This window comes from Scleropages formosus, chromosome 17 (assembly GCF_900964775.1).
Source record: "Scleropages formosus chromosome 17, fSclFor1.1, whole genome shotgun sequence".
Classification (NCBI taxonomy): domain Eukaryota; kingdom Metazoa; phylum Chordata; class Actinopteri; order Osteoglossiformes; family Osteoglossidae; genus Scleropages; species Scleropages formosus.
Genome location: NC_041822.1, coordinates 22451154 through 22468873, shown reverse-complemented (window position 1 = coordinate 22468873; position 17720 = coordinate 22451154). Strand labels below are relative to the sequence as shown.

Here is a 17720-nt window from a genome sequence, read left to right as displayed (position 1 = left end):
ATTAAGAGGATTGGAGAACAATAGTGAGTTCTTCCTTAATATGGTTTGGTTACCATGGTTTGAAGCCGCTCAGTCCAAATCCCAGTCAAGGCTGAGTAATTTAGAGGTCAGTTGGAACCAGTATGCAACCTTGTACGGACTTCTGTATTGGACAAATATGACACTGAAAGTTACCAAGAATAAAGGTGTCAGCTACACCGTATAATAATAATAATAATAATAATATAAACACCATGCAGATTTAAGGAGCAGGATTCCAGACCTCCAATATAACCTTTGTGTATCATACTGTGCTATACTGTATGTTACAGCCTATCTACACATCCATTTGCACACTACGCAAAAAATATGAAAAATAAATTAGTGAGAATATTGTCGTTTTTTTATCTTTTATTAGCCCACTCTACTTTTATTATCTGTGTCTTGTCACTGTCATTCTGTCTGTGCTGTCGAAGTTCCTGTCACCAAGACGAATTCCGTGTATGTGTGAACATACTTGGCAATAAAGCTCATTCATTCATTCATTCATTCATTCATTCATTCATTCATTCATCATGTTCTACAATAACTCTGAGATGTACCGTGCAGGCAATAAATTCAGAAGTCCAAAGAAGTATTATTAATTCTTTAATATTTTTTTTACAGAACTGAAGACTAAAGTACATCAAACAAGGGGAACTGTACAAGAATGTGCGGAAAAACAACATGACCTGGGTAACAATGATACAGTGTTCCAACCCAGCTGGCTCCGCCCACTCTGGAGAACTCTATAGCAAGTGGACCAATCAGGGGTCACGATCGCGGCACTCTCTTCTGGCGCCAACATCCTTCTCCCGTCTTTCCAATGCAGTCTTATCAACGCTGACTTTACCTTTCGGAGAGAAAATCCCTGATTTGTCATAAAAAATAAAGAAATGAAAAAAACAGGTGACGGTTGAACTCTGGATGCCAGTGTTTCCTGCGTGGATGTGTGTTGCGAAGATGACGGAGAAAAGAAATCGGCTCTGAAGTCCAAGGTGATACCTTCAGATAGCATCCTACTGGTGTTTAAACATACATTTTCCACCGGCCTTGTGGATACACCGAAGCGGTGACCTTCCGGTCGGGGTCGTGGGGTCACTTTCCGAATCCAACCTAAAGATCTGCTTTGAAAGTATAGTGACAGTTTTCAGTGCATCTGATCTCCTTACAGAAGCGAGTCAACGCTCTTCTCGAATCCAGTTTTCACACTCCACGGTAACAGTGTACAGCGGCTTCTGGGCTGAGGTAAGAAGGTCGATTAAGAGTGTGTGTGTGTGTGTGTGTGTGTCTGCAGAGATTGCCCTCTCACTGGCGTCTGCTACCATGCAGCTGTGTGCTGTTCTACTTCTACTGAGGTATCGTCAGTGTATAATTATTCTTTGCACGTAGATCTCAGCAAGGTAAAATGAAGTCTTGGGGTAGTAAGACAGCTTTACGTGACAATTTCTCCCTGCTCGCGCCCATGGGGTCGGGGCCTTGAGCCGCAACAGGCCGGCGCCTGCAAAGGTTATCGTGCTCAAACCCATGTTTATAGGGCTGCCCTACCGGGAACAGCTGGCGCCCCCTCCCCACCCGAAAACGCGCTACGGAGCTCTACGCCTGTCCTCCGCAGGAGTTTCCTGTTGTAAAGAAGGCCTCGGAAAACCCGGAGGAACAGGTAACAATCCAAGAGAGCCGCCTCCCTCCCCTCCCGCGAAAGTCACCGTGGGGATCGCTCTCCCGTCCCGGCGGGGAGCCCTAATTACACAGCAGGCCTACCGAAGCATGACCGTGCTTGTCGGGCTGAAGGTACCGTTTCACATCTATCCACATCTGTATGGGGCCAAAACGTAACTCTACCAGAGCGATCGCGTTCACTCGTGACCGGAACTGCCGCGTTGCGCCCTTTCATTTCGCAAACACAACAAGCGCCTAAGAGTCACGCCACAGTTACAGTGGAACCATTTGCGCCGCTTCTTAAACTTTCCTCATTTCTGTTATACATTTTGGGGACAAATAACAGGGATTAATTTCTCAGTGTTATAAATTAAAATTACAGCTCGTGTTTCTGTCAGTGTAAAAATAAGTGCATGCAAACGCACAAATGTACAGTATGGCAGCCACCCGGGGTGCTCTCTGATGGAGGCGTCTCTGTTTTAAGTGCAAGTGTTCGTTGGGCAGGAGGCGGGACAACGCTTCGGCCCACCTTCCAACTGGGCGGGACACCAAGTGGGCGTGGCTTGGAAACTAGGGGAAAATCGTGAAGGCGCTCACGGCGGATACTTGTCGAATGCTAAAAATACAACGCGGACATGAGCGCGGGGCACGGGAAAGAACGCAGAGCCTCGTCCGGCGTTTTGTACCTCCCTAAAAATAAACGTGCGGTCAAATCACACAGGTGTCCCATCGAAGCAGTACGCGGCGAAAGCTGTCGTGTCTGGGACTGGTGGTTAAGGCACGCGACAGTCTCGGGACAAGTTTGCCGATAATCGCTGTTTCTTTGCCGGCCGCCTCCTTCGTTCCATCACGTTCGTCCTTTTCGCGTCTATCGCTCTTTGCAGACACGCAGCCGGCGACGCGGGGTCGGAACCGGGATCCTACGGAAGCAAAGCGGCTCTCCGTCTTTCAAACTTCAAACTGTAAACATGGCCCGAAAATAAAGAAAAAAAAACACAAACGAAAAAGCAAAACGTGAATCTTTTTCAGTTCTCGGGAAAATGAAAGGAGGGGAGAAGACAAGAGCTGCTCGTAAGGCCTGCTTGCGCTCGCACAAAGGTTCTAGGGGGGCTTTGAATAAATCTAAGGGGCTCTTTGCATCACGTGTACTGTCTGTTTCCCCATCTTTCGGAAATGCTCTCATCTGGTGCGTGTTCTCTGCCGCCGGAGGGTGGAGGGTGCATCAGAAGAGGCTGGTGAGGGTGGTCTGTGAAGGACTCCGGCACTCGTGGACCTCCAGGCTGCTCGGCACAGAGGTCAACACGGGCGTCACGGTGGGCATGGTGGGGTTGGTCAGGTCCGTGAGGGTGGTGGGCGTGCTGGACGGGCTCATGGAGGCGTTGGAGATCTCGGACGCCGGGCCCGAAGGAGTGCCCCCCGGCAGGGCGGAGCCGTCCGACACCTTGTCCACCCCCGAGCTCTCCTGGCGGAGGAGGTTCCGCCGAAACTTGGCCCGGGCGTTCTGGAACCAGACCTGGGGGGCCGATTCAAAGCGAGCGGAGCTCAGAGACGGCTTCACCACGGGAGCCATTCGGGAGGGGGGGGTGGTGGTGGTGGTGGGGGGGGGGGATCAGAGGACCACATTTCATACGAAATTGCAGACATGAAAAAGTGGAGCGCATCAAAGCAAAATGACTGCTTTGTTTTCCCGTTGTGTTAATTAGAGCCGAGACATTTTTTTTTTCTCCCCCACATTTCAGTTCAGAAACCTTTTTGTTTCCGTTTTTTTCCCTATAGTTCCCCAGATAATTTGCTGTCGTTTTTGTGCAAATCAGCCATTATGTTCGGCGCTCCCGTTTTTTCCCCCTCGTGAAACAATTACCGGCGGAGCGCGGCGGCGGCTCGCGCCCGTCCTTTGTGCTCGCGCGTCAACGCGGAGACGGTTCGACGCAGTCAAAACAAGTCCTGCGTTAACCAGCTGTCTCCGCGTAAATTTACACGTGACGCCTTCCCTTATTCCTGCTCGCAGGAACGGTGCGCCGAGGTGTAGGTGAAAATATTCATAAACATATCCTCAAACTCGTTATTCAAAATCGAGGTCACACTGCAAATCAAGGCATCTCCTATGAATATGTATAATATTCCTAATTCCTTCGCAGGACATTGGATGCTGTCGGGCCCTACTGACGTCGTTCTGTCCTTCAACGGTTCTCTGCGGGAATTGTTTTCCTTTTGTTACTCACAAAGCAATTGTTGGTGGCGTCATTGACGGCCGAATGCTTATTGCTCTTAAAATTACTTTTAAAATCTACAGGAATAAGCTACTTAGAATTATTTACTCATTCATACGGCAAGGTAATTTTTACTCTATCGGTTTAGGTGGGATTCGGACCTGGGCCCTTTCGCTGCAAGGTGACGACTCAAACTCGGACACCACCCGTCGCTCCGAAATTTATATATTACAGCTCATCTATTATCAACGGTGACTTTTTTATCGTCACAAACGGTAAAGTTGAGGTCTCTACAAGAAAGATTCTGTTTTACCTTTTTTAATTTTTAAATGTCTCACATGGAGGTTGCATCGGATTGCAGTGGACTTTCAGTCTCGTTATTGTCTATTATTTAGCTGACATTTTTGCCCAAGTCAGCTTGCGATGTCAGATGATCAACTTTACACTGATTCGCCCAATTAAACAGCTGGGTTTTCTTACTGTTTCAGTACAGGGTAAATACCTTGAATCAGGGTAAGGCAGCAAGGGGGGAACTTGGGGCTTTCAGTCTGCAAAGTTACAGCTCCCCTTGCCAACCTCCCCCCCCCCCCCCGACCCTATTCCCTGTCATTTTATGACCTCCTGTTGCACATGGGGAGGCCAGGTGCGGAACACCTACCGCGCCGGTGCCAGTGCCACATTCTCACCTGCAGCACTCGTTTGGTCAGGCCCGTCTTCTGAGCGAGCTGCTTGAGGTCCTTGGCGTCGGGGTTGTGGTTGATGGCGAAGTAGGACTTCATGGTGCGCAGCTGGTGATGCTTGAATGACGTCCTCATGCGCTTGGTCTTCTGGCTGGAGCTGTACTGCGAATCGCGGTCCAGCAGGTCCCCGTCGTTCTCGTTGCAGCTGAGCGCTGCGGGGGGAGGGGGCAAGGGGGTTTTAATCTCTGCTGCCCAGTTGTTGGACACACACTCGTACCCAGAGAGAGCTGAGAGGATCACAGTTCCATACATTTCTCTTAGTGCACATCAAATTCACATTGAAGCTTAAGGATACAAGTGGAGGACAGAACATTCTGGAGGAGCAAAGAGAGCCAACGTGAACTTAAGGGCACTTGAAAAAAAGTGAGCCTCTGGCAGAGCTTGAACCCACAACCTTCTAGCATTGTTGCACAACTTGTCGTGCAGGTTAGGTGCCTGCAGCCGACGTGCCGAATGTTCCTGCTCTGCGGTTGGATTCCTGGATTTGGGACGTGAAAGGAGGCCTCACCTGGACCAGCCGGCCATGAAAGAGTTAAATGTCAATTACACAGGATAATGAACTTGTCTTGCGTTAAATATACTTCATAATGGAGAGATTGTTTGTTGGGAGGACCTACAAATTATGAGTTGCAACCTACGCTCACTCACTCACCGCCCATAACCGCTTATCCTAAGGCAGGATCACGGGGGTCCAGAGTGTGTTCCGGAAGCATGGAGCAATGAATCACATACTGAGTCACACCCACAATCACATTTTAGAGTCACTAGTCCACCTGAAACATGTCTTTGGGCAGTGGAAGGAAACCAGAGCACCCATGAGCACAGGGGAACGTGGAGCCCCCAAACAGACTGAGCTGGATTTGAACCGCGGTATTTGTGGTTCAAATATGAAGGCAAAATCCCACGGTACTGATCTGTTTACTACTTTAGCTTCCAAAGACACTGGTGACTGGAATCCAAGTGGAATTTTTAAATTCCAGGAAGATGAGGTGCGACCGCTCCCTTCCGCTCTCCAGGAAGCGTCGACCTCGAACAGGTGAGGTGGCCTCCGCTTCGGCAACGCGGTGAGACGGCCGAGCCACGAGTTAAATAACCGCGCGCGCGCGCTAAAGCGCGGTTTAAGTCCCAGGCTGTGCTTTTTTCGCTCAGGGTTGGAAACAGGAGGAAAATCGACGTCTGACCTTCACGTCGAACCCGAAACTGCGACTGCGCTCTTTCAGGTGTCGGTCGACTCCCGTCTGAGCGCAAGGTGTGTGTTTTAGAAACGTGCGAAATGGTTTGAACGCTTTTGCGGAGCGAGATCCGAGGCTCCATCATGATCCACATCCCTCAGCAGCTCTCTTCCCCCTCGCAGGGGACCTGGCTGGCGGGGGTAATTAGCACCGCACACCGGGCCCTCTGCCCCCCCCCCCCACCCCACCTTCGGACAGCTTCTGTGGCGTCCTGCACCACCTCCGCTCCGGCGTGTCCCCGGCAGCCATTCCCAGAGCTACTCCGTGACCAGACAGGATGGGACGCTGGGAGCAGTGATCTCTGGGGGTCCTGTGGGGGCTGTTAGCGATGGCCAGAGTGACACAAAAGGGCCGCCGACCGGTGGGTTCGAACACACTTCAAACATGAGCAGAAGGAGCGCGCGGCGACATGATGAGAGCGAGCGCCAAAACAAGAGGAACAAAGTTTTGAGCCCAGATATAATATGTCACAAGTTGAGTTCATCAGTATATTCGTGTTAGTTGAATGGCCTTAATCGTAGTTGTGTGTGTGTGCGCGCGCGCGCGCGCGCGTGTGTGTGTGAGAGAGAGAGATTTTCTTTTTTTAATGATCGGTGATCACAGAAAACAAGCTTTGATCTTTCTAAGAACTCTGAGGGTCTTACAGAAGACAGACAGCAAATGTCATCTTATGCCTGAATTCCAGCAATCCAGCATTAGAATTAAATTATAATTCATATAATTATTAAAAAAGGAGAAGAAAAAAAACGCTGGGAAACCACAAGACACGTTATTTTTCTTCCTTTTTTTTCAGACCGCAGTTTCTTGGCAGAGATTTAAGTGTTGCTGGATATATAACAGTTCAGAAATAATATTTTCTGCGAAAAGGACCAATATTATTGACTCTAAATCCACAAAACAGCACTTTCACTAATTACCCAGTGACAGTCTCTCGGCACCAGCAAGCAAAACCAGTGTTTTCATATCAAATTGTCGCTGTCATCGCGAGCTACATTTTTGATAAGACGCCTCCAAACCAGTTAGAATTTTTTCCTCTTTTTTGGCAATTTTCAAAAATAAATATTTACAAGTTCATTTAGGGGATATCAAATACGAAACATATTTCTTCGTCTGTTATAAGAATTTTAAAGTCAGCCCAATTATTACTGACTTTTTCTGACAAAACCAGCTGAGTTATGAAGATAAACTGAACAGAAAAGTCACCAGGGTTCCTTCTCTGACTTAAGGCATGAAAAATAATGAATGATGAGTCAGTTCTGTGTTTGGACGTTGAAGGATCCTGCGCTCCTGCCTCTCGATGCCCGGCCTCTAGAGGGCAGCAGAGTCCCGGCGCCTCCTCCCTTCCTTTCCATGTTACTTCCACTTCTAATCTCCATAAACCTTGAACCATAAGCAGTGACACCGCTTCACCTTTAACACGTTTGCTTAACAGTCATTTGAAAGAAAAATCCTGAAAGGAGGGGATGTGAAATCCTTATGAGTTTCAAACATTGCGCAGGGATTCGCCCATCTGTGAGTGAGAGAGAGAGTGTGTGTGTTCCACTGATGTATGGATGAGTGACCCAGTGTAAGTAGTGTATCTAGCAGTGGAAGTCTTCGGGTGCTCTGGTTTCCTCCCACAGTCCAAAGACGTGCTGTTCAGGTTCCCCATATTGTGTGAGTGACAGAAAGAGTGTGTTCCACTGATGTATGGATGAGCGACCCATTGTAAGTAGTGCATCTAGCAGTGTAAGTCACCACGGTGAATAAGGTGTGTGGGCTGATAACACTACATAGAGTTCATTGGAAGTCACTTTGGAGAAAAGTGTCTGATAAATAAATGTGTGATTTAAGTGGTACGTATGGTATGGATTCTCTTTTAAACAGATGTGGCTATGAACAAAATATATTCAAAAAATATAAAATATTTCATATTCAGTGAACACATACAGGGCCCTTTAGGCTGCAGAAACTCTTCATTCCGTTTCTTTAGATACATCTAATCGATATCGTCTCATCAGGAGAACTTTGGGGCTTTAAAGAGTTTATTTCACAGACGTGTGTATTTGAATGGGGTGCAGAAGAGAGGGGCACATTGGTCTCGACACTGGGCCATTACAGACCATTAGAGACCCTCCCCCCTCCTTCACCACCAGCCAGGGGGGGTCAATGATCTCCAAAGACAGTGTCAGTCATGTGATGAACCAGGGGTCTCTGAAATTACCCAGAAATGTAAGTAAAAGTAGGGGAAGAAGAGGGAAGAGGAGGAAGCCACGCTGAGCTCTCTGCCCTAATGACAGCTGCGCTCAATTATTGATGCGCTGTTTAACACTAAACACGCGTGGGCTTCCGCTGGGCTGCCGTGGCATCGCGGGACGCGCTGGGCTTCGTCTTTTCACACAGCCTCCTTTAGCCTCTGCTGTTCAAAAAAAAAAAAAGTGTGTGGAACCGAACTTCATCGAGGTCCCAGGAATAATACATAAAAAGAAAAAAAAAAAACGTAATAATAAAAATGCTTAATAATTTATGTGGGAAAATAAAATCGAAACGTCCCTGCGTTCCGAGTCTCGTCTCCTTAGCGCAGATTTTCTGTTTTATTTTATTAAAAAGCCGATCCCAGGAATGAACAAAAATTGTTGTGTGAACTGAAAAAAGGCAACTTGAAGAAACTGCATTGAACAAAACGTGCGATGAATATTCCAATGTAAAATAATCTCGTAAACGCAGCTGTATTATTATTTTTGGTTATTTCTTTCGCGAGGTCCACCATAACGCACACAAATTGAGCGGTTAAAAACAAATATCCAATTTACAAACGTCTACAAACTACACCAGTGGTTCAATGTTCACACACCGTCTAACTTTATTCATAAATGTACTCGTTTAACTGACGCTTCTCTCCAAAGCGACTAACAGTATTAACAGTATTAGCTCTTCCACAGCTGGGTAATTTTACAAACTAAGTCAATTGAGGGTAAGTTACCACGCTCTAGGGTACGACAACAGCAGGTGAAATTCGAACCAACAACCTTCGGATCCAAAGACAACAGCTTTAACCGCTATAATATCAGATGTTTGTAAGTCGCTGAAATAATTTTAATTCGATACAAAATTCGCAGATTCCGTCACTAATTCGTGGTTATGAGTGTAATAGTACGAATAAAAATGCTGGAGATTAATTTCATTGATGGAGACCATACGCCGCCGACAGAGACTTCTGATTGGATTTCCGCAAATCCTTAATTAAACCCTTAATTAATTAAAGAGAGCGACACCCCACAGCCCGCTGTGCACGAGCGCTGACGACGCGCTTTCACTACTGCTCACAATTAATGTTTCAATCACTGCTGCCTCTTTTTCATTTCTGTCTTTGCATTTTTTATTGGTATTATTACTGTTTAAAATGTAATTTTCAAAGGCTGTCTCTTTTTTATTATTATTATTGCATCATTCTTTGAGACTGGGGACGAACTTTGAAGCCCCTCCGTGCTTCCGCGAGAACGGACCCCGGGGGGTGAATCTCGGAATCTCAGAGCTTCGCGGGGGGGGAGCTCTCCTTCCAGCGCCCCCCCCCCCTACAGGTGCGTCTCTTCCACAGCCTCCCCGACACCGACCGGCTGGATCCGCTACTTATCGATCGATCGAGAGTTTGATCCACTGATTCGATTAATTTACACTTTACCGCGTTTACCTATCGGTTGATTTGTGTATTTCCTGCCTTCCTAACTCGCTTCCTCGCTGAGCGTATCTTTTAATTGTTTAGTTATAATACTTACATTGTTTGCTATATTTTACTAATAAATATTTATATATAGACTTGAAGGACCCGAAAAGTGGACGACTGGCATCTTCACCAATGATGTGCTGATGGCGCAGTTGTAACGGTCCTTTAAAAATAAATATCTGCAAATTAGCCAGAGGCGTCAGAACTGGTGGAAGCGAGAAACGTTACGTGACATTTACTGCATTTGTACACATGAATTGTTTTGCTGCCTTTAATGACCTCAAAGCCGCGAGAGAAGAGCCACGGCAGCCGCGGCCCTGGGAGGAACCGCACATCTCACGAGTTCTCGCACTTTTCTCTCACTTTTTTTTAAAGCTCTTTTTGAAGATCCGGCTTCCATCGAAGCCATTTTCCACTTGTCAGCCTCTATAGTCGTCTGAAATTCTCCAGTTCGCCCCTGAGCGCGCGCGCACACACTAACACACACACACCCACCCGCACGCACTCTCTCTCTCTCTCTCTCTCTCTCTCTCTCTCTCTCTGTCTCGCGCGCGCGCGCGCGCACGCACACACACTGGGGCCCAGTGGGTCGGTGGGGGAGCACACTGGGTTTAGAAAGAAAGAAAGAGCCCAAGAAAGAGGGAAAAAAGCAGCGAGTGTCCACTCCTCTCTGCCCTCCCAGCGACGAGCAAAAAAAAAAAAATCTCTGCAGCGCCTTCAAGTTTCTCTATTGTGAGCATAACATTTTTATATTTTGTCCATTTAGCAATTATTAGTACTATTACTCTTGTATAATTTTTGTTTCTGACGGATATTTTCATATTTTTGTCTCATTCTCATGAACATAGGAGTTATGTAATTTTTACACTCCTGACTTTTCAGTAGTTTCCTTTAATGAAAATGTCAATAAAGTTTCATAGGAAGAAATTAATCTCTTCAAACAAAATCAGACTGTTTGAACGAATGAAGATACAGAAAACTGTTTACTACAAAGAGTTGGACATGTTCTAACGGAACTGCAAAAAATATACGAAAGTATTCTCTAGCTAAAATAATGGAAAATAACTTCAAAGTCGAAATATTGGTCACGCGGACGCACAATAATCAGCAAAAAGAACGAAAAATAAATTTGGTTATAGAATGAAGTGCATTATCTACTAAGATAAACGTTTGTTACACGAAAGTACTCCTTTCTAACAGACCAATGAAGAGATATGCTTTAATTTTTCAGTAATTTGTTTTTTCCTTGTATCAATAGTCATCAGAAGTGCTTTATTACACATAAAAACACTTTAAGTGTAAATATTAATAAGCGCGTGTCTGAAATCCGCGCGGACTATGTCATGGGGAACTTCATGGTCATTATTAGCAGCAAAATTATATAATAAAAATATAATATTACATAATATGGTATCATATAATATTTTAACTCAGCGAATGACCCACATTTTGCGACATGGAAAAGTGAGTTTTAATCATTTAAAATATATATCCCAGTGAAAATAACCAACCACAGGTTCGATTTAATCTGTTGCTTTGCAGCTTTTTCTAATGAAACGCATAACGGTGATTTGCTTAAATTATGAAAATAAATACAGGTGCATGAAAACTCGAGAAAGGGCTTCATTTTAGAAATCGTGCATTAAAAAATATAAAGCAAAGCAACTATGTGTTTTTACAAATTCACTGTAAGGAGATAAAATACTGTGTCATCCTGGAAAAAGGCGTAAGTGAAATCAACCATAATAAGAGCAGAGATGAATCATAAGGAGCGCAGGAGGAATCAGGACACGTTACACCAGGGCACATAGTCGTTAAAAACGGATTTTCTCACCCTCCCAGACTCCGCCCCTCGCTGTATATGCTAATAAGGCAACAAACGTTGCTTTCTCGTGACATTTTGGCCTCATAAATTTGGTCACGATGCCAACTTGGTCACTCTGGTACCGCACACTTGTTACACACTTGGAGTTACTGAGAGGCGCTTCTTAAAATTCGCGCCCGTTCCTTTTCATCATTGTCTCGTCGATCTTTTCAAAGAAAGATTTTTTCTTCTATACTGGGCTTTACTCGCTACTTTCTGTCTCGTGTTGTTTGCAGAGGAAACTGCGGGATGTGTCCAGTGCACCGTGTTTCACTCAGTCACCGGATCCATCGATCACACATAAACACATAATAACAGCAGCAGTAGTAAAACGACTGGCAGAAGTTCTCAACTTCAGGAAATTTTTCTTATTAGTACAATAATAAAAATAATTCCTATTTAGCTGTCGCTTTTATTTAAAACGACTTACACTGATTTAACCACTTACACAGCAGCAGAGTATTCTTACTGTACTCGTTCAAGGGCACCGCGGGGATTCAAACCAGCACCCCTCGGACTGCACGTGGACGGCGCGAACTACTGATCTACCTGTTGTACCACGGCGGAAACGCACATTACTCCTCCGATCTATTTTTTCGACCTTCTCTTTTTTTCATCCCCGTGCCGTGCGACCCGACTTGTCCTGAGCGGGACACCCCCGAGGTGGGCTCCATGTGCGCGGTAACCGGCAACACCCGCGTGCACAACACGAGTAAACAGCGCCCCCTCCCCCCGCCCCTCCCGTGCTTTACCTGCGTTGTAGGCCGCCAGGTCTGCCCCCGGCCCGGGGCTTTTCCTCTTCCGGGGCCGGCCCTTCTGCACGGTGCCCACGCCGTTGTAGTAGGTGAGTCCCAGCGAGGTGGGCGCGCCCAGCCCAGCGCCTTTGCTCGAGGCTACGTCCGCGTGATTGAAATGCGCGTGGTATTCCCCCTGCACGAGCGTCTCGAAGTGCACGCGGCAGTACACCAAGCTGTCCTTCATGCCGAAGTGGTCCCCGGTGGTCAGCATCTTGCTGCACGTGGTGCACGTGAAGCAGTTCAGGTGGTAGACCAGGTCCCTCGCGCGCATCACCATCTCCGACGCCGAGATGCCGAGGTGACAGCGCGCGCAGCGCTGCACGGAGAACCTCCTGTGGGTGGTGGGGGGGGGGGGGGGGGTGGCAAAGAGTGTGAGAGCAGGACAGGTACACACACACACTGTCACACCAACCTGCTGGCTGTCACGACCGAAGATCATCAAAAGCACAACTGGGATTAACGCGCAACGTGTGACGCGTCCTGCAAACGCTGCAGCTTCCTATCCTCCCCGAATCAGTCATAAAAAACTTTTGTCGTAATAAAAGTTTCTCTCCCCTTTTCGTAAATCCATATGCGAAGAGTCAGGACGCATGCAAGACGCGAGGCGCGTGCGCTCTTCTTTTTGCAGGTAAGAAAAGTAAAGAGAGCGTAAATTCACTCATTTTCACCGTCGCTTTAGTTCGCAGTTATTGTTTATTTCTGAAATAATTATCAATTCTGCACGTTTCTGCGTGGCTACATTTTCGATAGAGTTAATTTATTTATTTTTCTTAAAGACAACACGTTGGGGTTTTTTTTTTTACTTCATTTCACTGTGTTTTTAGCTTCTAGAAACGATCAGTGATTTCCCTCAAGGTCGAAGCCGGTGTCCCAGCGCAGGACCACCGGGCACGGCTACGCTTAGGCCACGAGCCTTCTCATCCACAGGCTATTGGTTCGAACCCCCTGCCCTTCCCGCTCACCTGCTGTAAGCACGTTACCTGCGGTCAAGGCACTCGCTCTGAATTGCTACAGTAAAAATGGCCCAGCTGTATGAAATGGGTAAATCACTGTAAACTTGATGTCGTTCCCGCCTAAGTGATCTCGGGCAAGTGCGTGACAAAATAACAAAACCAGGACGATTATGACGATAATGTCACCTGTAATAGTCCTCCTTGCAGTAGATGCTGCCGTCCTTGCTGAAGCACGTGAGCTCCGACTCCAGGTTCAGTTTGCACTCGCAGCACGTGAGGCAGCGCATGTGCCACTGCTTATCCACGGCGAGCAGGTAGTACCGGTCCGAGATCTTCCCCCCGCAGCCCGCGCACAGCGCCACGCGCTCGCCGCTGCTGATCGACGGCATGCCCTGCGCGAGGACAGACACGGACAGAGCGCGCCCGCTCAGTGCACGAGACAGAATGTGCAGATTGGACGAGGCGATTTATTGCAAATTGAACAGCTACCCATGCAGTTTTGTATTTTAAATATTTCCCTGGGATATTTTTTAATGATTGCATTATAACATACAGTTAACCCCCCCCCCCCCACACACACACACACACACACACATACATATACGTGTGTGTGGGGTTAAACTGGATGTTATAATGCAATATAATATATTATATATTCATGTAACATGCATTTCGATTCTCAAATAAAGTACATAAGAAAAAGGTCTAGAAACAAGTGGAACGATGTATTGCAGAATAAAATCTACATTGCTTTAAAATGCCCCCACGTTTGTAAATCAACCTGCAAGAACATTGCAATTTTTTTTTGCATTTAAAGTAAAAAGCAATTTAACATGAATTATTAATACTGATATATAATTCGGCTCTAAAACAAAAACGCGATCCAGTCTGAGTCTCAGAAATGTAAAACAGAGTTCAGCCGATTTTTAAAGCCCTTAGAAACTTGTTAGATCCGATAAGAGGGGGGCAGAAAAACAATAGTCACGAGGAAAATCTGAGAAATGGACTAATGCGGTCTGAAAATAGAAAAATGACAGGAAACAACTCAAATTTAAAAAAAATAATAATAATTAAATAAAAATTCCATAAATCATCCAGAAATGCAGAGCAGAATAAAAAAATACATTTAAAATGAAAAGTGTTAAATCCATAAACAGTGTTCTTGGTGTTTGGCCACTTGGAAACTACGAAACTATAAAAATAGAAAAAAAGCACCGCATAGCCCGAGATGACTGGAGGATAAAAATACCCAAAAAGATAAATATTTGAGAACAGGAGACACGCGGGTTCGACACCAACACCAGATTAACTATCAAGAGCGGGTTAACTACTAACACAAGCAGGGACTGGTTCAGTCAACTCTGATCGCCAATAAAAAACACATTTCAAACCTTGTCATTTTTATTATTAAAAAATATAGAATAGTGTAAAACTTCAAATAGTTTAAAGCTTCATCAAAGGGAATTAATTTGCTGATCGAACATTACATAATTGTATTCCTCCATAACAAAGGACTGAGATAAGGAATAATTTTGATCAAAATTCTGATATTAATATGACACAGTTGAGAATTAATTTGAGACTGGTTAAGACGCATTAGTTTTCCTTTAAGGAACGAACAAATACGCCATGCACAGATTTATGAAGAGAAATTATAATTATTTTGCAGTATTTTCAATATACCTGTGGGATGAGCAGAAATATTTCACTGTGTGTATGACATCACATTTTTAAAAATGTCCTTGTTTTTGTTTTTCTTGTTTTTTATTGTATGCAGGTCCAATGCATACGTGTGTTATTATTATTATTATTATTATTATTATTATCTACTTTCTAGTACTTGACTGCAAAATCATTATACAGAGCTCTCTCTTTGTTAACAAAGCAGCTGATGTTTAATTTTTATTAATGTTGATACATAGTACCTTTGACATTAAATATTATTAACGTTGCATCTTGATAACGGATATATTGTTGGGGGGGCGTTTAAAATGATATTTTTGTAGTCTGACTATCATCACTTTACAATGAACGTCTCGGATTCTGCACGATCTCTTCTGTTCACGATCCAGTCATGAAATAACGGTTCCCTCGGACCCCTGACCTCCCCCCCCCACCTCAGGCCCCCGGTCTCTCCTACCGTCTCGGTCTCCCCCATATCTATAGCGGAGCTGATCGCAGCCGAATCGGGTTTCCCTCTGCGCTCCAAGTCGTCCACGATGCCGTGCACGTCGCCCGTGGGGAGGCCGTGGAAAAGCATCGCGGCGGCGGATGGGAGCTGAGTGCGCGCGCCCTCCTCGGATCTGCAACGCAGAACTTCCGTGAGACGCAAACCGAGCGCGTGCATCGCGAGGAAAAAAAGTGTCGCGTCCCACCACGGCGGATAATTTTGAAACAATAATTATTTAAAAAATACGAATAGTTATCGTAATAAAGACCAAACCAAAAAAAAAGAGAGGAAAATTTAAAACGCTGGCTCGCGCTTTCCAGTAACTTGCGTCATTTTCCTACGAATTCAACAAACAGCAGTGTCTCGCGCGAAAGGGGGGGGGGGGGGGGGGGGGAATCATTTGAGGCTTGAAGCTGTTGGGTCCCTGTACTAATGAATCTGTGTGAACCTTTCAGTTTTTCTGCGCGTTGCTCACTAAACACTGCGTACAGAAAATGTGTGCAAGAAGAATTCCAAAAACAGTAATAATTAAAAAAAAAAAAAAAAAAAAAAAATCATACCAGAAGACTCAGAGGACTCAGTGGCAGCTGCAGAATTCTCTTTTCTCCAGGATCTTCACCATTCAGGGGTTGGACATTTTGAGGGAAATTCCTGGGCTTTTCTCCCCTTTCCTTCACTCTTAATTGGACAGTAACTCCTGAAACCGCCGATTAACGGATAATTTAACAGTTTGTGGAAAACTGAGCTCTGGCGACCTGTAACATCAAAAATATTCCCATAACAATAGGAGGGAAAGAGAGTGCGATGAAGGCATGTAGCTGGCGAGGGGGTCTCCGAGGGGTCTCCAAAAGACTCTCTGTCTTCACCTTCTTCACCGAAATAATAATTAAAAAAAAAAAAAACACACACACACACCAAAACACTGATGGAAACAGCTCTGGTGATGCTGATGTGTGTCACTAAAAAACGAAACCAGTTGTCAGAGAATGAAATCAGGTTCAGATGCCGCTTTACACAGAGCTGTTGTTTCCTTAAGGAAGTTTTTTTCTTTTATTTTCTTTTTTTCTGTCTCTGTGTCTCGTGCGGATGAGTAGCTGAGGATGAGGAGGAGGAGGAGGAGGTGTCGATACGTTCAGTCTGTACGATCCCCGGTAAGACTCCAGCAGCAGCACAGCAGCCTCATCCCTCGGTCCTCAGTCCTCATCCCTGTTCCACGGTCCTCCGCAGCCGCGCTCCACTCCGCGCGCCCTTTTTCTACGGAGAGCCGCGCGTCACGCCTCCGCCGCGCGCCCATTGGCCGCCCCACGTCACGCATATCTTAATATACCGAGGAGCGCGAGCGCCGCACTGCCACAGCTCGAGCTGGACTTGAAAACAGTAAATTCCAGGCACGGGTGGGTGATCTTCGGTGGGCTGTGCTCTTCATCTCGGAGTCCTCATCTTCAATTTGTCACTTTTGTTTTGCTAATAATAAGAGGGAATGTGGAATGATTTTTGTTATTATTATCATTGTTATTGTTGTTGTTGTTGTTGTTGTTGTTGTTGGTGTTGCAGTTGACACTGTTAAATCTTGTGCCCTCGTTCGTTAACTTTATGTTGCTACATTTTGGTTACTTGGTCTCTTACTGCGTTACTTTGTTGTTGTGTACTTATCCGCTTACTTTGTTGTTTGTTCCAGTCAGTGGTCCAGTTGTCCAGTTGTCCAGTTTGTCCGGTCGCTCCGATACTTTGAACGAACCCCCAGCGAATGTGACGGACACCGTGATGCGGCACGAAAGGTGGCGCGACCGGCACGCGCGCGCGCGCGCGTAACTCGTCCCGCGGTTGTTGAGCTGTGCGGTTACCTCTTTGACGGGGTCGGGGGGAGTCGTGGTGGTGGTGGTGGTGGTGGGGGGGGGGGGGGGGGGGGGGGGGGGGTGTTGGGGGGGCTGTCCGCGTGCAGGCAGATTGCATCTCAAGTAACCCATCCAATGGAGCAGCTCCTCAGGGAGTTTGGAGCCTTATTTTGCCACCAGGTGCGGACCGCTGCGTTTTTGTTCCTCCAACTTAAAGATTAATTTCTCAGCGTGTCAACATTGAACAAAGTGGACTTTTGAGACATTGTTTCGAGTACCGTGTTGTGTTCGGCTACATGCGATTTCTAGTAGTAGTTTGACTGCAGCACATTTTCTAGGTGATGGAAGTACTTGAATAACGAAGGAAGGAACGTTTTTTTATAACGTCTTCTTTACATTCAGTTATTGAACGAGTTCACCATAAAAACATTCAGCTTTGATTCAGATCATGCATCTGGGGAAGAAAAGGTAAAAAAAGGTCTGCACCCGGGTACATTGTATACATATGTTTGTCACGTACTTAAATGAAATGTATGAAA

At 46.0% G+C, this 17720-nt stretch overlaps 1 protein-coding gene across 3 annotated transcripts; it reads right to left on the bottom strand.

Annotated features, from left to right (window-relative positions):
- Positions 1 to 675: 675 nt before the first annotated feature.
- On the bottom strand, positions 676 to 16085 carry LOC108921869 (LIM/homeobox protein Lhx2). Of its 3 annotated transcripts, XM_029259345.1 has the most exons (6): positions 15907 to 16085; positions 15317 to 15479; positions 13363 to 13568; positions 12179 to 12555; positions 4574 to 4779; positions 676 to 3190 (listed from the first exon to the last, which is right to left on the bottom strand). In XM_029259345.1, the coding sequence occupies exons 2-6, from the start codon at positions 15434 to 15436 to the stop codon at positions 2900 to 2902; spliced, it is 1200 nt and encodes a 399-aa protein (XP_029115178.1). In that variant the 5' UTR covers positions 15437 to 15479; positions 15907 to 16085; the 3' UTR covers positions 676 to 2899. The 3 variants fall into 3 exon arrangements, with proteins under 3 accessions (XP_029115178.1, XP_029115179.1, XP_029115177.1); XM_029259346.1 differs by lacking the exon at positions 15317 to 15479; XM_029259344.1 differs by lacking the exon at positions 15907 to 16085 and having other exon boundaries at positions 15317 to 15609.
- Positions 16086 to 17720: the final 1635 nt, after the last annotated feature.

Coding starts and splice junctions, on each gene's coding strand:
- LOC108921869 (XM_029259344.1), bottom strand. CDS start 15,523: ATGCACGCGCTCGGTTTGCGTCTCACGGAAGTTCTGCGTTGCAGATCC. Junction 13,569..15,316: donor ATATGGGGGAGACCGAGACG/GTAGGAGAGACC, acceptor GTCCTCGCGCAG/GGCATGCCGTCGATCAGCAG. Junction 12,556..13,362: donor TGCAAGGAGGACTATTACAG/GTGACATTATCG, acceptor CACCACCCACAG/GAGGTTCTCCGTGCAGCGCT.